Source organism: Pinus tabuliformis, chromosome 7 (genome assembly GCF_031772625.1).
Source record: "Pinus tabuliformis cultivar Carrire ecotype Pingquan chromosome 7, CPIR1, whole genome shotgun sequence".
Taxonomy (NCBI): Eukaryota; Viridiplantae; Streptophyta; class Pinopsida; order Pinales; family Pinaceae; genus Pinus; species Pinus tabuliformis.
In genome coordinates this window covers 1,182,968,321-1,182,986,906 of record NC_142293.1, presented here as the reverse complement: position 1 = coordinate 1,182,986,906, position 18,586 = coordinate 1,182,968,321, and the positions used below count along the sequence as shown (strand labels likewise).

Below are 18,586 nucleotides of genomic sequence, written 5' to 3'. Positions count from 1 at the left end.
ACAAATTGCACTTTAAATAGATGCTCAAGTAAAGATACTATCATTGAATATAAGCATAAACATAGCAATTTGAAGGGCAATGCATTGCAAATGAAATTAGATGAACCAAAGTATTACTTGCAGAAGAAGTTGTAGTTGCTAAATGAGATACTCAACAACAAAAATGATAACTTCAATGGATAGTGAGTTATTCACCAAGACAAGTACATGAGATAAGTAAACTTGCAAGTAAGTTAAAAAATGCTCTAAAGTAAACGAGTTTGAAAGATATGCAACTTAGCTAAAGTTAGATGCAATTACCTTGGTAAATTTTTAAACTAAAGGGTAAATATTGAGGTGAATGGAAGGAAGAGAGGCTGAAGAAGAACGTGTCTTCATCAACAATACTCTTCCCCTGATAATTACAAGCCATGTGTGTCTTCATTCCTACAAGGGGAGAAAGTCACCTTCATAACAGCAGAGTCACACATTTTACCTTACTCTTTACCAATTGGAAGATTTTTTAAGGAAAATCTTGACCCTATTATTTTTATACAACCAAGTTTATGCTTGGAGGTAAATTTTAGATGTGCAAGATCTAAAACTAAAATGCCTAAAATAAAATGCTTGGATGATATTAGTGTTTGCAAAGGAAAGTACAAATGCCTCAAAATAAATGAATCAAATGCTCAAAATATGATTGCATTAATGACCTCAATTATTCCCAACATTACTCACCAGCTTTGCAAAAGTAACTGGCATGTAATTACAAGCTTCATAAATGACCAAAATTTGCAAGTTTTCTCCAAGTAAATACCTCAAAAATATGTACCAATGAATAATATACTTAAGCACAAGTTGACAATGAAGCATGTATCAATAAGTCATGTGAGCCAAAAATGCTAAGTAAATGAAACTAGGCCAATTGGAATGTAGCCCAAAGTGAAATGTTTGTTTGTAAGTGAATGAAATGATTTGCTAGATTGTCAATTGCTTCAAAGTAAAGTGTTTCAAAATGTATGATGCATGATCAAAGCAACAAGCATATAATAACATCACACAATGAGGCAATGTACTCCAAAGAAACAAATTGTTAAATTAAACTTGCCAAATAGACTTAAAAGTATTTGCTTGCTCCAAAAAAAGTGCATGAAATGTAATAAGTTGCAATATTCAAATACTTAAGAGATATAAGGCAAGTTGAAATGAGAGTAAATGCAGATGCTATGTGAGTTAGATTAGTGAACCAAAAGAGCATGCAAATGAACTAAAATAGAAATGCAAGTCAATCCACGCAACAAAAGTCCTCCCTCTAAATGAGGAGGAGGGATGACACGGGTAAATTCTCAAGATCCCACAAGAAAAGCAGAAGTTTTATTAGATGTTACAATGAGGAGAAAATATTTAGAAGGTTGCCAAAAAGATGAAGGAGAAGCCTTTACAAAGTAGGAACTATACAAGCTAGAACCTCCTTGTTAAACTTGGCAACAACAATAGCCAATGGAACCTCCTTAAATCTAAAAATTACAAAGAGAGAAATCAGCCTCAAATGGGCCCACGGCCTAGCAATTTTTTGCAGTTGTCCTCAAGCAAACTCAGCCCTATAGAAAGTGCTCATGGGCCCCTTGATATTGGATCTCCACGTGTGTGAAAGGTCTTGCAAACACTTGTTAGAAGTCTCAAGAAATTGCTCCTCAAAACCTGTCACAAGATGAGTTAGCAAATGCTTCAGTTATGGGCTGCAAAACAAAAGGAATGTTATTGGAGAGAGCATGCAAAAAAGACAAAATACAATACACACTAATATACAAGAAACCAAACTATGTGATGGAAGTGAAACCCCATATTTGTCTATTATAGAAAATTGCTCTTAATTAGCTTATGTAATCTTTGAAAGCTCTAGATTCAAAAGAAGTATGAAATTTATATTTATAAATGATTCAAGTAGATAATGAGAAAGAGAACTCCCCTCTTGCTTCTCTTTAGATGAAAGTCTTGAAGTGAAAATCAATGGGTCTTGAGCAATTTTGAATCCGGGAGTGAGTTGGTTTATTTGAGGCTTTTCCCATGCCCAAAAAGGATTCCTACACACAATTCAAACAAAATTTTCCTACACACTTGGAGATAAATATTAGCTTACAAAAGGAGTTAAAGCAAAACAGTGGGTGAAATAAACTAAAGATTCCTCCAAAAATCAATTAGCAATCTCACTCCTAGAATACTACTCCAAATCAAATATATATGCAAAGTAGCTTGCACAACAAATGGCAATAGAATCTAACAAGAACCAAATGCATAAGAAATTGAAGCACAATAACAATAGTATGGAAAGAAATCATCTCAAGATAGCCAAGCTAACACCACCAATGATACCCCAAAGTCTTTGTTTTATTAGCAAAATACAAGTGTACAAAATAGTAGAGTTTCCTCGAGCCCAATAGCTCATAACATTAATGAAGAATGAGAGCCCAATGGGTCTCTTTATACAAATTTGGGAGGAAATCCCAATGAAAAAATGTGTCAAGAAGTGGCAAAGGAATGACAATCCCAATGACAAGGTCAAATCACAAGTGGCAAAGATGACTGTCCCATGCAAACATACATCATTCCTCAATCTTTGCATGGACTATCTCATGGGCAGCGTACTGGCTGTAGGTGACTGGCAGCGTTGAGTTGTTAACTGGCACATTCTTTTCTCATTGACAGTTGTGAAGACACTGGAGATCTTTGCATTATCTCAACTCCCTACCTAGTGTAATGTTGGGTTGGTGAAAGGAAGACATAAGACATAATCCCACAAATTTAGAGTTGTTCCTTTGTGAAAATTCAAGTGTACAAGTGGATGTAACAGCAACTGTCTAATATGCCTGCGTGAGCCTTCTGTATAGTGGAAAAAAAATCTCACCAAATTAATATTCCTTTGACAGCGTATCACATTGACCATTGACTGGGATCTGTGCGGATCTCTGTTGCTTGCGTGGAGACTTACTTTTGCATGTGCGTATTATCCTTTGCTAGTTGTACGTAGAGTTTTTTTAATTTATTTTGGCATGTGCACTTTAATTTTCCCTTTGATGACTTATGCATATACTATGGAAAGTGAGTGGGGTCCACTCCCACTCACTAACTTTACCTTTGCACCTATATTCCATAGCATTCGACTAAATAAAAAATTGAAACTTTGGCCATACATACATCTCATGAGCTCAACATGCGCCCCTTTGACTTTGACTTGAGTTGTTTCTTGTTTGGTGGGCCCCTCATGCTTGTCACATCACCTTTAGCTTCTATTTGACTTCTATGTCACCCTTTTGCACACACAAAATATTGGACACCAATATTTTTAGACCAAATAGTCCCTGGAAAAACCCACCAATTCTGCAGATGAGGGTTTATTTTATTTCTTTAGCAGATTGAGAATTACATAAACTGCTTGCCTTTCACTAGTGAAGCTCCAACAAATTAATTTCTTCACTTTTGCAAACTGATTCAACCTCCTGGAGACAACTTGGCCCCTCTCTGTGACCCTGAATCGATCCAACTAGTGAAACTGCTTACCTTTCACTAGCAAAGCTCCAACAAATTAATTTCTTCACTTTTGCAAACTAATTCGACCTCCTGGAGACAACTTGGCCCCTCTCTATGACCCTGAATCAATCCAACTGGTGAAACTGCTTACCTTTCACTAGCAAAGCTCCAACAAATTAATTTCTTCACTTATGCAAACTGATTCGACCTCCTGGAAATGACTTGGCCCCTGTCTGTGACCCTGAACCGATCCAACTGGTGTGTTTGCAACAAGTAACTCAATCTCTCTGGAAACTCGCACTCTCTAGGAAAATAACTCGGCCTCCACTAGAATTTTGAACTTCATTGGTAAACTCAACCTCTCCTGTGCAAATCGATCACACTAGCAAATTCACACTTGCTTTGGAAACTCGGCCTTACTGAACCAATTCGCACTAGCTGGAAAAACACGGTCTCTGCAAATTAATCTATCTCCCTTTGTCACTGAGATTTTGGAAATCACTATGAAGAATCCCTCTCCGACAAAATTATCTCAATCATTGTTGATCTCTATTACTTGTGTCTCCCACGTTATCACTGTGCCTTTGCTATCTCTGCAAATCTGCTTGTTTGAATGATTTCTAGAGGCCCCATCTCTCTCCTCTTATAATCTCTCGTTGACGAATCAACGGCCATGATCTAACTCCAATCGATGACTAATATCATCTTGACTTCTAAAAATCAATCTTCTAGAAGTCTCTAGAGAAAAATTGATTTGTCTCAATTAATCCTGATTAATTAACCCATTTCCCTAAGTTAGAAGAATAATTAAAATTGGTTAATTAAATCTAATTAAGATATTTCACTTAGAAATTTAGAATATCTAAGTAAATACGACTGCAACCTTCACTAATTAAATTATATGCAAAATCAACCACTGAGCAAGAAGAAATAACCACACACATAATTGACACTGTTGCTTTTGGACAAATGTCCCCGGAAAAACCCAATGCGGGAAAACCAGTGCAGCAGCTGAAGGTTTGTATTATTATGCAGTAATTTCTGAATACAATCTTTGGATGCCATACTACCTATCTGATACAGAGAATCTGACTGGCAGAAAAATTAGAAAGAAATACCTCACACTATCACTGGTGAACCGACACTGATCCAGGCCCTGGATGGTTGGCCCCATGTTGGCTCTGCGCAGCCTACATAGATCTGCGTCAGCCTCTCTGGAGTTTGCGCCACCTCTTCCATGGATCTTCCGTTGTCTGGAACTTCATTCCTTTGGCCCTCTGATCTCACACCCCGGCTTCTAGCTCTGGAACTCGACTTCCCAGCTAAATATCAGATTCCCTCTAAAGCTCTGCACTGCTTCTTCTGGATCTCTCTCTACCTTCTCTGCAATGTATCCCCAAATCAGGAAACTCTCCAACTAGAAAACTATCCCTGCCCCTCACTGCAAGAAATCTCCTCGACGACTTCTCTGGCAACTGATGCGCTGCTCCCTTGAGTAATCGATCTCTTGATCTCACTCGATGTGTCTTCCAAATGTCCATCGAAGTCCTTATAATCTTTTTGTTGAGTAATCAACGGACCAAATTAAATTCTAATTAATGACTCAGAACATATTGACTCGATCTCTGTCTATTTCTAGAAGATTCACACCCAGTTTTATTAATACCTTTTAATTATTTTTATTTCCTAAGTTTAGACTTAGGCATTCATTAAAAATAATTAATTATTTTAATAAAACTCTCTCCAGGTGGAATTTCCCAAAACGATTTCTGGGTCCTAGCCTCCCTACAAATTTTGAGCCTTAGAGCACATCTAATGCTACCAGAAATCAACAAAGGAGACCCAAAAACTTCAATTCTAGCTTCTTGAACTTTGCTTGCCTTAGGACTTCCTCCTTTTTAAGATTGAACTCTTTTTCCTGCTTCTTCGTGTGTGTTGGATGTGTGCTCCAAATGAGGTTGAATGCCTCTTATATATAGGTTTTCCAGGGGTATGAATTGCCTCCATGAGGCCAACTTGATCTTTCATTTAGGCTAACTTGTTGCAGCTCGTTGACAAGGTCTTGGAGGGTCTTTTATGACTCAAATAAATTTCTTTTAAATAATACAAGATGCCCAAAGGGGTCTTACATGTATGACAATGACTCTTTTGACTTGATAATTCTATGGCAAACCTAGAAGCACTCAATGGGTGCTTTACCTACATGAAACCCATGCATCAATAATGAAAATAATAAATTTATTTTTCTCTTTTCATCAAATACACAAAATCATGATTACAATAGACATTATGAAGACCGAACCTAGTTACACATTTCAACACTCCCTCTTAACTAGGGAGATATTCATAATCCATAAGAAGAGTCGGATTGGTAAACCATCTTATAAGCTATTATTTCAACTTATCTCATTGCATCTCATCATACCAACCAGCATTGTTACATAGCAAGGTCGTGACTAGCAGCTCTATCTCTCCACAAGATCAGAGCACAATGTTGGTGAGACAATGATTGATAGACACCATCACCATTATCTCTTAAGGCACATACCCCACCCGGATGTTCACAAGGTATGTCCTTTTAGGACAATTCCTGTCTTGGAATAACACATCCTCAAGGAATTTCCTCTTCGACTACTCTTACCTATTGGATGCCCTACCACATCCTCAAAGAGTATCAAAAACCAGAGGCTTACCCAATCCTCCATTCTTTCTTCATAACATGAAGAAAAGAATGATGTTTCTATCTCTCCCTGTCAACTAGGGAGGATATACTCATTTCTATAAAAAAATGTACTCAAGCTCCCTCTAAACCAAGGACTTGCCCAAGTTCCCTCTCAAGTTTCAACGAGGGACTTGTTTTCAACCGCAACTCTCTACTCTTTGGTGGAGATCATTCACCCAAGAGGCTCATTCTACAATCCAGTATGAGTGCGATGCGTAATTCAATCTGTGATCAACTTGGAGTTGACACGTGTCCTTTAAAAAATGCTTTAAATGAAAAAACATTGTCAACTATAATAAAAAACATAAATGATTATACATATTTGGTTAGTTTTAATTAAACGAATTATAAAGCATTAATAATCACATTTTCATTGTGGTCACTTGGTTCTTTGTACTTCACTTTCACTCTTTCTAATAATAAATAAAATATTTCGATCTCTATGTCAAATAATATAATTTTACAAAGATAAAGTAATTAAAATTAAAAAAAACAATGATATTTCTCTTATAAATAAACTGTTTAAATATCCACATTAACTAATATATTTCAATATATATATGTGTGTGTGTATCTGTGTGTGTACTATGTTTGTTATAATGTTTACCTTACTAAAATATTTCAATGCTTGAAAGGAAAAAGTAATTAAAAGTAAAATTATTAAGTTACTTCTTAATAAGAGGAAAAAGTGTAACTCATTCAATTTTTAATATAAAATATTAATAATAATAAATTATTCAAAGATACAATTTAAACAATGAAAAATTACACTTGGTCTATATGGAGAGAGACAGAAAATCACCGGATTTATCAAGCACTAAAAGGGCTTAAATCTCTTGATGTGTAAACCTTTTTTCAAGTTTTGCATTCCAAAAAGAGGTTTGCATATGATGAGATTTGATATATCTCGGCTCTTGGTAGATCCATGGTTAAGATGGATCTATACTGGTGGTACTATCCGCTGCTTGTAGGGATCCTCTTTTCGATGTCATGAACTCCAACATCTTCATCATGGAGCCTTCATCTTCCAGATCTTCTTCGTAGGGCATCGACCATCTTCTTCATCACTTTCCTTCAGCAAACCATAGTGTTGAACCAATGGTCATGTCACCCTTTTCTTCATCGGAAAGTGATCTTCTAGTCCACATCTGGCTTTCCTTTATACAACTACCTCTTCCAAGTCATGTTTCTTTTTAGGATCTTTCATCCAATCTCTTGAATGTTAGTTGTAGGTGACTTCTACAACCCTCTTTTGATAGCCCTGTAACAACCCATCCAAATGTTTTCAAAAATCAAAATGAACATCAAATCAAAGTTTCCTTTTTATGATGGTCTTTCATCATGACATCATCTTCTTGCAACATCAACATCCTGCACATATATGAATCCATCTCCAAGACATTCATTACCAAGGTTCTCTTTCTCCAACATACCTATCAAAGTCTTCATACCTTCTTCATGGAGATCTCATAGTTAATCCTTCTTGTTATCAGATGTTGATCACTTATCTTACATGACTATAGTTGCATCTTTCACAAACTCTCATTTCTTTCTTCACATATTGCTTTCCTCAAGATCTTCTTTACACGGTTCTTCAACATAGGAACCATGATTGTCAAGCGTTGATTTCATCTTATCAATATGTAGAAGAGTTCAAGGCACCTTGTCTACATGCCTTCATGCATCTTTCTAAAGGAAGAGTTCATTCTTCTTTTATCATGCTCATGAGATAGAGCATTCTACCCATTCTATCTACAACCATATGATGACATGACTTTATCTATCAAATATATACATACCTTTTCCTTCTTTTAATCATCTAGACTTCCTTCTAACAACTTCCTTTTTCTTGTTTGAAGATGAAAGTACTTCAAGCAACTCAACATGTTGCACATCTTCATCATCATACCTTATCATTGGATCCCACACAAGGTGGATCGTAGATTATCAGCGAGACACTTGCTTCTTCCAAGTAGAAGTGAACCTTCTTATAAAGATTCTAGTGGAGGATCTTAGATGATCCCTATTTTGCAAATGCTCCTTTTTGATGATGATGATGTATGATGTTTTCTTTATCTTCTATCTTGCTACATGACTTTCTCCAATCATATAGATTGCTACTTCGGTTGTCCTTATATGCTTTCAATGGAGATGCCATGAGCTATTTTCTTTCTATCGGGATGATTGCTACAACCATGTAGACTTTCTACTTCAGTTATCCTTCCATGCTTCTATGATGATGTCATCTCTATCCTGCTATAATGCATCCTATCATACTTGTGATGTTTTCTATAACTGAAAGCAACTAAGTGAAGGAGATTATCCCAATCATAGTAGAGATCTTTCGCTCCCTCCTCCTTTGCTTTCTTCTTTTCCGATTCTTCCATTTCTTCGGTAACATGGGCTTCATTTCTTTCCTTTCTCTTCTTGTTGTCCTTCTTGAGTTTGGGACAATTCCTTTTAAAGTGCCCATATTCATTACACTCATAGCATTGTATTTTTGACATATTGATCTTCTTCTTTTTCCAAGGATCAAACTTTCCAAACTTTCCTTTTCTCCTGGCCATGGCAGCATATGCTTGAACTTGTTCATTTGATCTAACATTGCTCTTTGCATTCAACCTAGTTTCTTCAATCTTACATAATGACCAAAGTTCACTGAATAATGACCATAGATACTTGATACAAAGTTATCCCATTCATCAGGTAGTGCATTGAGCACCACGGTGGTCATTTCTTTATCGGACATTATTTCTCCTAATTCTTGTAGTTGATCTCTTATTTGTGACACCCTTATAAGGTATGAGCCTATCCCTTCTTCCTTTGATACCTTCATTTTGAATAGTTCAGTTCTCAATGATATAATTTCTCCTACAGTGCTTACAGAGAGCAATTCTACCATCTTATCATAGATTTTTTTCGATTCCTTCAACTTTGCTACATAAGGAATGAGGGAATCCTTGATTGATTTTGAGGATTCTTTGAGCCCTTATTTCCCCTTTCATATACTTTGATAGTGTTTGAGTTTCCTCTTGTGATGGTTTGGAGATTGGACCCTTAACATGTCCAATAAATTCATTCTCTATGAGGATCAAATATATCCCCTTTTTCCATGCAAGGAAATTTGATGATCCAACCTGTTTAATGCTTTCTTTGTAGAATGAAGTAATTTTGATAGTAGATTCAGCGATAATATAGAGATACTTACTTGTCAAGTGAAGATGCTCCTATGATGATGATATCTTCAACCTGATGCCTTCTTGGTTTTTTATGATGATTAATGATGTTTTGCTTCCTTGAAGATGACAATACTTCTTCTAGAGATGTCTTTCTTCAAATATGCTTGAGATGTGATCCTTTCTTCAAAGAGAGGGAGATCACCTTGATTTCTTTGATGATGATGGCAATGCTTCTTCTTGCTTCCTTGGAATATAGAACAATAGAAAATGGAGACTTCAAGATGGTTCAAATGTGTAGTCCTTCTTTCTTTAAGTGGAGGTAGGGTCATTGAGGTGTTCTTCTCCTTATGATGATGTGATCTTTTGAAATGAGTACTCCTCCTTGGTGCTTCCTAGTCCTCTTTAATGATTTCCTTATGCTCAGCAATTATGTATCCTTCTTCAATGACGTGATCTTCAAGTTGCCTCTTCTTGACTTGTCACCCTAGCTCTTATACCATGTTGATAAATCTAGGGGCAACTAGATTAGGTGATTTATCTTATTTTGATAATTGCTTGTGATGTCTTTTTACTTAACTTGATTAGCTTCTTTTTTAACTTGATTATTATTGTGTTTTCTATCATCAAACAGCTACCAAACAATGAAGATCAAAGAGACAAGAGGACACAAAATGTAGGCTGCTAGCCAAGGCCAAAACCTCTCCTTTTGAGAGGAAAACCCACAAGAATTCTTCTCTTCTTATAGAATCTTCAAATGATGAATTCCAAGACCTAAGACCCTTGACAAAGACCCCTCCAAGACCAAGTCAACCTTCCTTCTTGATGAGCTTTCCTTGTGCAGCTTACAATAATAAACTTTGACTTTTCAGCAACAACTTCAACCCCAGCAACTTCGAACCCCAACAACTTTCTAGCAATTTTGTACCAGCTACTTTCTAGCAACTTCAACTTCCAACAACTCTTCAGAATTTCATTGCACCTAAGAGAGAGAGAGAGAGAGAGAAACCCAAAACCTTTGATTCTAGCTTTCTTCTTGAACTTTGCTTGCCTTTGGACTTCTTCCTTTTTAAGATCGAACTCTTTTTCTTGCTTCTTAGTATGTGCTAAATGTGTGCTCCAAATGAGGTCAAATGCCTCTTATATATAGGCTTTCCAGGGATACGAAATGCCTCCATGAGGCCGACTTGATCTTTCATTTAGATTGACTTGTTGCAGCTCGTTGACAAGGTCTTGGAGGGTCTTTTATGACTCAAATAAATTTCTTTTACGTAATACAAGATGCCCAAAGGGGTCTTACATGTATGACAATGACTCTTTTGACTTCATAACTCTATGGCAAACCCAGAAGCACTCATTGGGTGCTTGACCCACAAATAAATTTACCTTGAGCATGAAACCCATGCATCAAAAATGAAAATAATAATAAAAAAATTATATCTTTTCATCTAATACATAAAATCATGATTACAATAGGCATTATGAAGACCGAACCTAGTTACACATTTCAACAAGGTAAGCCTCACTACAGCAACCATCTTATTTAAAAATAAATAAATCTCTTTTATTTTATATTTTATAAAAAAATACAAAAATATTTTCCTCCTTATACTAGCTAATGCTTGAATTTTTATCTTACAAGCAAGTAGATCATTGGGGTTTTCACATTAGATCTATTTTATAGATAAAGATATTTTACCCTCTAGTTTTCTGCTCTTAAATTATATATTTCATGAGGGTATTGCAAGAGTTTCACGGATCTGCAGTTTGTTACAGCCACACTTTCAATAGATCCGGTGAAAAAATCCATACAAACAGCTTGTCCAAGTAAATATTTTTAACAAAGAACCCCTTTATCAAATGTTTCATTACAGATTTAGTTACATAGCATATCATTAGTTTTTCTAAAGTAAAAATAAACATATTCCATCCATTATAAGGTTAATTTTCTTGCTGGAATATTTTTCCGGGTTTTGACCCTAAGGGGGATTTGACCCCTATTTTCTATAAGTGGTTTCTATATTGCTAGAAACTCTAATTTTGCTTAAAAAATTGAAGTTCTAGGCAATTATTATTGTTATTAACTTGCCACCTAAGCTCTATTGATCTTGTGTAATTTTACACTTGTGAGTGGCCTCATTAGACATTTGAACTTGCTGGTTTTTTGTGTTTTTTTGACAGTTTGCAGGTCTGAAAGTACAAAACAGCACGGAATTTCTCTTACAAGCCCTTATCCAAGGGAAAAACAACAAATTCATCTTGTAGTTGGTAAGGATATTCATCACCCATCCTCTTAGCGATATCAAAGCTAAATATTTAGAGGTTTGTGTGATATTTTGTTCACTGGTCTGCATTATTTTCTGTAGTAAATTTTATTTCCAGATAGGAAAAATAGTTCATTAACTTCTACCTTCTCCACAAAAAATATATTTACGCAATGGTCTATTTATCTTGGCGAAATCTTTCTTGTGTAGAATAGGGAAGCCTCCCATAGCCTTTAGTAGGAGTTAGGTTTAAAGAGTGTGGATTTGTGCCAAGGTGACAATGGGCACTTATCCTGTGTTGCACCGCCTTAGCACCTTGAAAGTACCTTGTCAAGGCCACTAAATCAATCGATAACAAGCATCACTAATAAAACTGCATACTTTCTCATTCGTCCTCCTCTCAGTGACAATGGGCACTTATCTTGTGCTCGCCATCCTCAACATCAGGGTTCTTGTCTTATGAACAATGGAAACAGCAATACTCTTTTGATCATTATTTTGGCCCTATGTTAAAAAATTTGCAATCTTTGACCAAGGTAAACCAACCATCAGTTTTAGATTTCTCCACTGGAGATGGCTAGTTATAGAAATTGAAACAATTGTGGGTGCCTACTACAAAAGATAGACTTCTCCTCTGCATGAAGACATGTGCTTCCACCTATGGTGGTAACTTTGGTGTTACCAAAACCTTACATCATATGCAACATTATTATTTTGGCCTACCATGAAAAAACAGGTGCTTCCCTTCCTCCATATTTGCAATCTTTGTAGTATGTCAAAACCTGCCAATTGTAAGCTTAGTCTCTCACAACTGTTGTCCATTCCAACAAGGCCCTAGCAATCCATTTCCACAGATTTTATCAATAGACTCCTATGACCACCTGCCAAGATAATGTTATCTTTGTTATCGTATGCCACTTTTCCAAGATAGCAATATTTATTCACTGCCTAGGGAGAACGGGATCAAAAAGCTACCAATTTGTTTTTCACTCATGTCTTGGCACATCTTGGCCTCCTCCTCACCATCATCTCTAATCACAACTCTTGTTTCCTAAGTGATTTTAGAAAAACGGTTTGCCATTTGTGATGTTGTAAACTATAAGTTTCACCACCTTTCACTCCCAATTGAATGGCCAAACTGAGATGGTCAACCACAAACTCATTCATGTCCTTTGCATATTCTACCGTAAGCATAAATGGTGGGATAGTATTTGCACATTGTACAACATAGCCATAATAGGGTTGTTCACATTTCTATGTTCCATTCTCCTTTCAAACTATGTTATGGTTTTTAAATTTTTAGCTTGTTATGCCTTACGAGATACTAGTCATGTTCCTCTCCAGGCTTCACCTCACCAATAAAAGGATCAGCAGCATGCTTCTTCCTTTTTAGACACCTAACAACAGATCCACAACCAAGCTCAACATGCTCTTGAACAAGTGCAGGCCAAGTATAAAGTTCATAGTTGGGGATAAAGTCTAGCTTCATTGCCTAAGCAGCATTTCAACTTTTCAAGGGCCAACAACAGCATATGATCCATCCTCTCTGATATGGTCAGTATACAGTTATTTGCCAAGTCAGCCAAAATGCATTTGAATTAGATCTTCAACATAGTGAGGCATCCATCTGGTCATTAATGTCAACAACCTGAAGTGGTATGCCTTATCTCATCCCTCTTACAACATTCCAAATTTGCAATGTCCACTGCCTAAAGAAATGTTATTTGACATGGAACACACATTCGTTTTGTCTTGGCACAAAGCTCTCTTATCTGGTGGGGACAACAAGGTCACCTTCCAACTCAAGCTGAGTGGTTCACCACAGTCCCACATTTGTGTGAGAAAGTGGGGACACTTTCAACTTTATGGAACAGTTTTTCATTCATTGGCTTCAGTAGTCTAGCCATTGGCAAGTAGTTGAGTACTTGGCATTAAATAAACTCTTTGATGTATGTTTGATCAGAAAAATTTCATTGATGATTGAATGGTCAAGTATTTAACATAAATAAAAGAGGAAATGACGGCCTTAGGGTTGCTTGTTTGCCCATTCTATATATCTCTTACAGGCTGAGTTACCAAGCTAAATCTGTGGAACGAGTTGGGGAAGAAGGGGCCGAGTTTTTGCTTGCACCAGAGGTCGAGTTTCATTAAAAAAGGGGGCCGAGATATTCTTGTGTTTGTTGGCCAAGTTGACTGGTATAAGGGCCAAAACTCCCGCTGCTGAAGAGGCTGAGTTTACCACTGCTGAAAAGGGGCCAAGTTTGCTTCATCTTGTTGGACAAAAGCAGCACTAAGAAGGGGGTCAAGTTCTGTACTGTTAGAGGGCCAAGTTGACTGTCACTCTGTGGGCGGAAGTTTTGCCATCATCAGAGGCCGAGACAGTTATCTCTTGCTGACCGAGTTAGCAATTATCAGAGATCTGTTCATGGGCTGAGTTCGTTGTGTCCTGAGTACGAGTTACAGCCAGTCTTGGGAGGTCAATTTGCTGTCTATGAGAAACGAGTTTCCCTGTTCTATTGGCCTAGTAAACTTCTTGTACGTAAAGAGGCATCTCCTGGTTTACATGTGTTGTATTGCGGGAGCAGAGTACATTCTGGTGTCACTGTTGAAGATTATTGTAATGCTGGTATCTCACTAGACTTCCTATCAGTCATCTACAGCTCTATATGCACCTGCTGGTATTCATTATTTATTTCCTTTTACATTGTTGGCATATACTTATCAGTGGTATGTACCCCTCTCTGAGTTTAATATAAATCATGTTCTGTTGGATTGGAGTACTTTCATGGTGAATTTGTGCTACTGTGTTCATTTTATTTAAAATAAAAATACAAATACACACCTACACCCATTAGCATGCAAAGTGTTTGACGAAACACCTCAAAAACAAACTCAACAAAACTCAGAAAATCAGTGGGAAAATTTGGGATATTCCAAGGGGGTATCTTACAAAACCTTAGCCACCAACCCCTCCTAGCTAGGAACCTCTCCCAAACAAAGTTGGTCACTCCACCAAAAATCCACAACTAGCAAGATTTCAAAATGACAAGTCCTCTTTGGCACCTACACTTGCATCACGCAAGTGCACAAGAGCAACAAAACCCTAGCCTTCTCCTCTCAAAAGAACCACAAGAACAAATGCTCTCTTTGCTCCTGTAGGGATTCTCCCAAACCAAGCTTCCCTTGTCTTCTTAGGGTAAACCCTAATCCTAACACCTTGCTTGCATCAACAAGAACCCTAGTGCACAAGACAAGAGTGCAAAGTACAATGAAGAAGTACTAATGAAAGAGACAAGTTAACTCTAGCTCTTGTAAGGTGATGTGATGAATGAAAAGACTCCCCTCCCTAGAAAGCTCCAAGGTATGCACATCCATCAATAAAGGGTCCCACTATAAGCGCTCCAAAAGAAGGGTCCAATACATCTCTCCAAAGGCCTCAAATGCTCCAACTCTACCTCTTATTAATGTGCTCCTCCAAGTCTAGCACACCTCCATGAACACTCATCAAGCCAAGCATCCAACATGTGATCCCGTGCACCTAAGGCTCTACACCCTCCTCCTAAATGCCCAATGCTCCTACTCCATGTAGGTCAATGTCACCATGTCACACAAGTCTCCAACCTCCTACGGAAGTGCACCACGTAGGCATCAAGTCAAGGTGCAAAATTCCATGAGTAAGCCATCTCCAATGTGTATGTCTACTAAGGTATAACCAAAGATAGTCAAGACACCATGCACTCCACATCACATGAAGCACCCTCAAGCATGTTGTCAACAATTTCGGAGTAAGCCCAAAAACTAACATGAAATAATTTATAAATTATGGAACCTTTGAACCAAAGTGTGTGAATTTTCCCACGCCCTCAAGTACACAAATTATGTTGGAATTCTAAGACATAATTTGAGATCTTATGCATGCTCAATTAACATTAGTTTCTAAATGTCAAATGTGACCAACTCAAGGAGAGCTCCAAATCCACCCATGGACTTTTAACCAGCAACAAAAGAATCACCTATCTATCAAAACCCTATTAGACATCAAAGACACAATATCAGCACTTTAGCAAGAAGCTCTCAGAAAAGAAACCCACTACCAAATGACTGCAACTCGATTTATTGGGGATAAAATCTCGTAAATAGTATGCAAGTATTTTATTCATCCCTATTTTATTGCTTGGCCGATCTATCATTTCAATGAAAAAAGACTGCTGAATTTCACTCCGTGCATTTTAACAAAATCTGGAGTTTGATAACTACATTTCCTGAATAGATTTCAGGCCAAGGGATTCCTTTTTATGTGACTTGAATTTTAAAGAAAATAACCAACTTCCACTAGGTAGAACTGCTTAGAACGAATACCCAAAGCTTTTTTCATGCTAACTAATTACAACAAATAAATAGGTCTGCACAAAAAGAAAGACCAGGGATGAGCAGTAAATTAATCTGACAACCTACCATGTAAAACCCTGTGTAGTACACTGCGGCTAATGAACAGGAAATCTCTAGCAATCTGGCATCAAAATTCATGGTTTCCCTGCTCTTCTGGTGTTATTCATCTCTACAGGAATAAATATCAAACATTTTTTCTCTAAAATTTGATCTCTGGTAAATGTAGCCACCTAGCTGATGGTTTTAACTTTTGCCTGCTCTGTCCTGAGAAGACTCACCACTCCTATTTGCTATTAATGTCATTCATTGTCTGTCGCACTTGGAATAAAACCCACGGCATTGCACGCAATTTTCAGCCATAATGGAGAAAACTCATTAACAATACTGACAACATGGAGAAAACCCATTAACAATACTGACAACAGTGCATGATGAAATACTGACCTAAACATTTAATGCATCCCATAAAGCTGGTTTTTCTATCATCCATTTAGCACAGTTGTATGTCAATTCACGTAATTGATGGAAATTCTGTGGAAAGAGAAAAAGACCGGGAGGCAGTATCGCTCAAAGTGTCAGTGTGGATGTTTCCTGAAGCTTTTCACATAGGCAAAACAGCAAACTGTAGGCACACAAAATGAGCAATAATATATTTGCTTTTATTCCATGTGATAATTCCCATCCTTTCTTAAGACTTCTAGATTTCAGTTATGGTTCATCTCATAATTCCGATGTGACATGTAAAATATGTACTTTGATCAACCATTAACATTAAATTAACTTGCTATGAATGTCAAATAACCGTTATCAAATTCAAGAATCTCATGGGATGAGATTTCTTGATCTGGCAGACTTTCAGACTCTCAGATCAAATTACCAAAGTGACATATTAAAAAAATGCACAGCTAGCATCACTCCTCTAGTGAAACAGTTTTATCACAACACAATTCTCAATCCTAGTGCAGATACATCTTAAGCCCGGATCTATTACGTGCCAAAGGGATCAAGTTTTTGATTAAGATGGAGTAGCTCAATTGACTGATATTCATATATAATTAGTATTATTATCCCCAAGGGTTGGCTCAACCAATTGAACCATACACCGAAGGCATGTTCCCCATTAATGTTGCCAATGGGGAGGCCATATGTTACAGGTCCAAATCCAGTAAAGCTCCTCGAGGTTACCAGTTCCTATTGTGGCTGGCAGTTCAGCAGCCACTTTCCCACCAGTTAATCTAGAAAAAAGAGGGGGGATTACATGAGGTTTTCCTTCAATAATACTAACTTCGAGTGCCCCATAATTTTACAAACGCATAAACACAAAGTGTTGATGGATCCCGATTCCCCTATCTTGGCTATAGGATATGCCTCTGGGCAAAACTAGAAAGCTTCAAATTTCAGAAAGATTTAATAATGTCATTGCAAATAGTTTCACTGTTATGTTTGGAAATACTTTATCAAATAATTGTATCTGGCTGTGACAAAATCCAAACTTTTTATATATGCAAGAAAGTTTTCTGTCCAGCACTTGAGATCTGTTTGCTATGACAGCATACGCATTGTACTGGAAACACTAGATATGCATCAACCAGAGTAATTATACAACCATACTACGTGGCTATTAACACAATGGAGACATGGATTTGGCAGAGTTGGTTCAGAGATTTGGTTTGTAGCCTCTAATCATAAAAAATATACACACACCACACCACACCACCATAAAAAAATTCAAATCAATTATCGTTATCATACAAAGATTCAAATCAATTTTGGTCACCATACAAAGATTCAAATGAATTCTCACGCTCATCAAAGCCCATTTGCACTATGAAATATGTCAAGCTAAGCTTGTGTGATTCTAGCTTCTAATACAACCAATATCTAGAAAATTTCAGAGATTCCCTCTACCTGCCCTCCAACGTTATAATAAATAGATACGAAAAATGTGCTGGATTCGAAGAGTGCACCTTGGGTTTGAAACGAGTTTTGGGAATGTCATCGCAATCAGGCCGAATTTCGTAGAAAAAATCGGGATTTTCCGTATCTTTCTTCATGAGCTTCATCACAGCAAACTTAATGACAGACATTTCGCTGTTTTCCCCGGTATATCCCAATTCCATTCAATCCTTCTGTACGAGAGTAGCCGATGAATAAACAAGTCGCAGAACACATTTACAGGAGAGTTTCCTAATTGAATACGTGGATCCCCTTTTCTGTCCAGATCCGCTCCACTGCCTCTGACAGACGGACCCGGCACACACCAAAACGACCAAGCCCCCGCGAATCGGTTCGGGGACTTAAAGTTATTATAACAATGTTGGTATTAATAACAGAGTACCGAGTACAAGTTGGGACAGCAAAGCAATGATGGTGGAGCTGCCCCTTCCCGGGAGGCCCCACTCGTATCCCTCCCGCTACGGTTTCCTCATGATCTCTATCAATTTTCACACTAATTAAGAGTTGTTTTAACCGGAATCAAAATATAAATAGCTTAGGTTAAATATAGTTTAATTAAATTAAATAATAAT

At 37.2% G+C, this 18,586-nt stretch overlaps 1 protein-coding gene across 1 annotated transcript in view; it reads right to left on the bottom strand.

Annotated features, from left to right (window-relative positions):
- LOC149251673 (Ypt/Rab-GAP domain of gyp1p superfamily protein) overlaps positions 1 to 18,377 on the bottom strand; it is a 452,310-nt gene extending 433,933 nt beyond the window's left edge. Inside the window, exon 1 of the mRNA XM_089459518.1 lies at positions 18,026 to 18,377. Within this exon, the coding sequence (XP_089315644.1) occupies positions 18,026 to 18,178 (153 nt within the window). The 5' untranslated portion in view covers positions 18,179 to 18,377. The remainder of the gene's footprint in view (positions 1 to 18,025) is intronic.
- Positions 18,378 to 18,586: the final 209 nt, after the last annotated feature.